This window comes from Sphaeroforma arctica, assembly GCF_001186125.1.
Source record: "Sphaeroforma arctica JP610 unplaced genomic scaffold supercont1.2955, whole genome shotgun sequence".
NCBI classification, from domain to species: Eukaryota; class Ichthyosporea; order Ichthyophonida; genus Sphaeroforma; species Sphaeroforma arctica.
This window is the reverse complement of record NW_014037603.1, coordinates 1-4,386: the sequence shown is the minus strand read 5'-3', so window position 1 is coordinate 4,386 and position 4,386 is coordinate 1. Positions and strand designations below refer to the sequence as shown.

The 4,386-nt window shown below is 37.9% G+C and overlaps 1 protein-coding gene across 1 annotated transcript; it reads left to right on the top strand.

Annotated features, from left to right (window-relative positions):
* Positions 1-2,574: 2,574 nt before the first annotated feature.
* On the top strand, positions 2,575-3,436 carry SARC_13156 (hypothetical protein; the record flags this gene model as incomplete). Its single annotated transcript, XM_014292720.1, has 1 exon — positions 2,575-3,436. The coding sequence occupies exon 1, from the start codon at positions 2,588-2,590 to the stop codon at positions 3,434-3,436; it is 849 nt and encodes a 282-aa protein (XP_014148195.1). The 5' UTR covers positions 2,575-2,587.
* Positions 3,437-4,386: the final 950 nt, after the last annotated feature.

Genomic DNA, 4,386 nt, shown 5'->3' with positions numbered 1-4,386 from the left:
TTATTTTAATATTTATATATATGTGTGTGTGTGTGTGTGCGTGTGCGTGTGCGTGTGCGTGTACGATTGCGTGTGCGTGTGCGTGCGTAAATATGTGTGTATTATAGGGCGACTTCATATTGTAGTTGATATCAATTATAAATTGAACCACTTATGAGTGTGGTCGCAATATCACCCAGACATAATGTGTGTACTGAACACTGTGTTGTCTCCAATTTCTGTGCAGTTTTAAAAAAGCAAGCATCTATATTCATAGCTTCCTAAATTGTACTCTTATATTATTATAATTATTATTTTGTTTTTGTTTTATAAAAAAACAATCTTTTTGTTTTATTTAGTAGGCTATGATCCTTTCTGAATTTTCTTTTGTTGATGTTTTTCTTTTTTTATAAATACATATATAAGTCTGTATCGATAATTATATTGAAGGGATGACGATAAATATTTCGCTCTAAATAAATAAATACTTTAAACTCAACTCTGGGGGAGTCCGAGAGAGCCTTTCAATATTTAATATACAATTGTTTTTAAAAATTTGTATATTAGTATAGTCAAACGTATGTTCACATAACCTATTCTAAATTTCCTTTTTCACTTTATCAGTTCCCTAACCCTGTATAATTGCTCCATCAATGAAAACCAGTAAAGGAAGGCCAATTAGAATTTATCATCATTCATCATTGCCTTGCAGCAGAACAGCAATGAAGCATTGATTTTGTTTGTTTTTTAACTCTTTTGACTCTATATTTAGCACTCCAAGCTGCCTCACCTTTTGTGCCCTTCTGACTTTTAACGTATTTTTTTCTTAAATATTTACAATCGATATAAATAGTCATTTAGTACTATAGCTTTTTTCATAAATATTATGTCTAATTGTCTAAAGAGTATCTTTATTATCTAAATCTCAAGTTTTTATTTTTAAATATTGATGTTTATATATATCTATATATAAATATTTATCCTCGATTTAAAAAAAGGAATGACGGAGAAACATAAACTCGACGGAAAATTCTCGACTCTTTCTCAAGAGCAAACAATATTTATAATTTTATAACCAATCTTTTTTATTGTACAAACAATATTTTTTAATGATGTTTTTTTTAAAATATAAAACAGAAACAAAGTATTTATACCACTTTATGCTCAGTGCTGTGCTGGTATGAGGTCGCACGACGCGACAATACGATATGTCGTACGGAAAAACAGTTTCAAGTCGTATGTCGCATCACGTATAGATATAGTTACTCAACATGTTATGTTTATCATACATATTTACATCGGAAGTTTATACAATATTCAATTGTTCATGTTCCCCCATTGGTAAACGACGAAATCCCCCGTAATGATTGGCGAAATTTATAGATATTGATGGTTCACATTTCACAAGGTCAAATTGAAATTTCTTCACTCTTGAATCGGCCGTTTAAACTTTGAAGAAAAAAAATCCCGTAGAGTGACCCCAATGTCGCGACTTAGCTTTGAAGCCTCGAGCCCTCAAATCTGGAATCCCAACTTTAGATTCTCGAGCCTGTGAGACGAGCTTAGAGATTCAGATCTTAGATATCACACAGGCCAAAGGATCGTACCCGGACTACCCGGACTCTCTAGTAGACTCTAGAGTGTGACACGTGACTGCCCAGTCCCGCACTCCGCAGGCCGCAGCGGCAGGTGTGAGACTGTGAGTTGTGAGTTGTGACAGACTCCGGTCCTCCGCCGCTCCGGCCTCTCAAACACACGTTGAAAAAAAATCAAAAATGTATTTTTGAAAAAACACTCTACTTTATAAATTGTGCTGTTTGTATTTTGTTTTTTTAATAAATTATGTATGTAAATAGCATAGCCCGCCATGGTATAATTTATATTTTGTCTTAAAACAAAACAAAACAACAATTTGAAATTCAAAAACAAACAGTATTTTTTTTTATAAACAAAATGGCATACATATGTACAGCATATTTGCCGTGTCCACAAGAATCCAAAAAAAATATTTACACGCAGAGTGCCAGTATGAGAGGCAGCCCAACGAAAATATTGATCTATTGTATGTACAAATACTCCGACTCGTTCGATGAGTTACATCTGCCAATCCGCCATACTCTTATGTATATAAATAGTAAATTCAGATCAGAAGAGTTTTGATTTGCCCTCTCGGATTTTAGAGGCTGCTGTGAGTTCTGGACCCTCCCCCATAGCATCCTGAAATTAGAACCCGTCCAGGACCAGGTAGAGCCGCCTAATAGCCAGTGGCGGAATATTATTTTTGTGCGTACAAAGTTTCCTAATTTCAAATTGGGCTCGGTGTGAAAGTGAATTATATTTACGATGATGTTATGTGTGGTTGAAACCTGGCATAACACCACATTTCTTAATCATATCCGCTCGAACACACACGACCACTTCTTCCCATCAATCTTTCCTGAACCACTACAGCGACTATGAGAGCCATACCATATGTTCATACATTGTATCATACATACTTGCCATTTTTGGAATAAATAATATTATCCCTATAAAAGATGGCGGGACATGTATGTATGCGATCAAATTATAGCTTTATAATTCAAAACATATAGACATACAATACAAAATGGTTGGACAAGAAGCAAACAATGTGACTCAAGCCTGGGTTGTACCATCCAAAGGTGCTGCTCTCGAGCTGCAGACAATTGTCATGCAAGACATGACGCCAACGCAAGTGCAAGTCGATGTTAAATTTGTTGGTCTGTGTGGTACGGACCTGCACATGCGTGACAATGATTGGGGTATCACTCAATACCCAATGGTGATGGGTCACGAAGGTGTGGGTGTTGTCACCCATATTGGAGAGCGAGTGAACGGGTTAAAAGTAGGGGACCACATTGGTATTGGGTGGATCCGGGATTCGTGTGGCTCATGCAGATCGTGCATGATGGGCAAGGACAACTTGTGCGAAAAGGGTTACCAAGGTACATATCTCGCATCTGGAGCCGGATGCTGGGGCAAAGATGATGCCAGTATGAAGGGTTGCTTCGCCAAACAAATGCGTATCGAGGAAAAGTTTGCTTTCAAGCTGGAAGAGTCAATGAATCTGGAGCGAGTAGCGCCGCTTATGTGCGGTGGTATCACTGTGTGGGAACCAATTGTAGACTACGTGAAGCCAGGAACCCATGTCGGTGTACGTTCTCTTGGTGGTCTTGGGAATCTAAAGCACAAACATAAAAAGGAGGAACAAGCAAGGGAATGGGGTGCTAAGCATTTCGTTGCGACCGAAAGTGAGGAAGAGATGAAGTCAACTGCCGGTTCACTTGACCTCATTCTAGACACTTGCCTTTATGCACCTGAGAATGGAGATATGTCACCTTGGATAGACTTGCTATGCTTTGGTGGAACCTACTGCCGCCTGGGTCTCCCCGAGGTGTCTACTGCCACATTCAACTACGTTAGTCTTCACAGCTAAGAAAATTGTTGGTTCTATTGATTGCGGTTCCAGGAATACGACCGACAGTGTTCCGATTGGCAGTGGTTAGAGGTATCAACTGCGACGTCGAGGTTATGTCAGTTTCGCAAGTGAATGCAGCTATGAAGACTTTGGAAGAAGGTATAAACACCGAGAGTCAGATAGTGTCGCAGTGTAAGATTCGGTCTATCAAGGCGATATTAATGCTTTTGAGTAATTAAACGCGTAGGTTAAGGCTAAGTATCGTAAACATATCAAAGTATATAAACGAAATGAGACTTTCAGTGAAGTTAGGTATGCCTCGTGAAAACAGCAATACTCTGAGGGATTGTGAGACTGAAACATTGCCTATATAAAATACTCTCAGTACTTTTTCCGCCGATGGGATTTTATTTAGTGTTTCGTTGTCGCTTTATTAGAAACTGCGGTATGTTTCGTTGGGGCGAATTCGAGAGACTCGTAAAATTCTATCTTCAGAAAAACAGAAGAAGAAACAATTCTTGATGTCCTTGGTTATTGTCATAGCCATTAACTTGCCACTTATCAGGAATTACCGACTTAGCCTTCATAAGACTGGCACAACTGGCTGGCTGACTGGAAGATGTTTTCGGAAACTAAGTAACGTTAATAGTCGCTAGAAACCTATATTCGGTTGAGCCATCTCGCTACCTAAGTATTCGGATATTTAAAAAGTTGGAAAGTGAATATAGTTCTATTAATAGAACTAGACCAACTCTTATTTTTTGTCTTTTACTGGGTCTTTTAATGGCCTCGTCCAAATATCTGAAATGTAAAAAGGAACAGGTATTAATTAATAAAACCATTAAAACCCATTTAGGAAACTTAAGTTCGTCGTACTATTAAGAGAACGTTTATAGTTTACGTACTGCTTAATAGTACATTTATAACATAGAGTTTAATGTTGAGGCCCGGCTATTACTAGCAGTAGT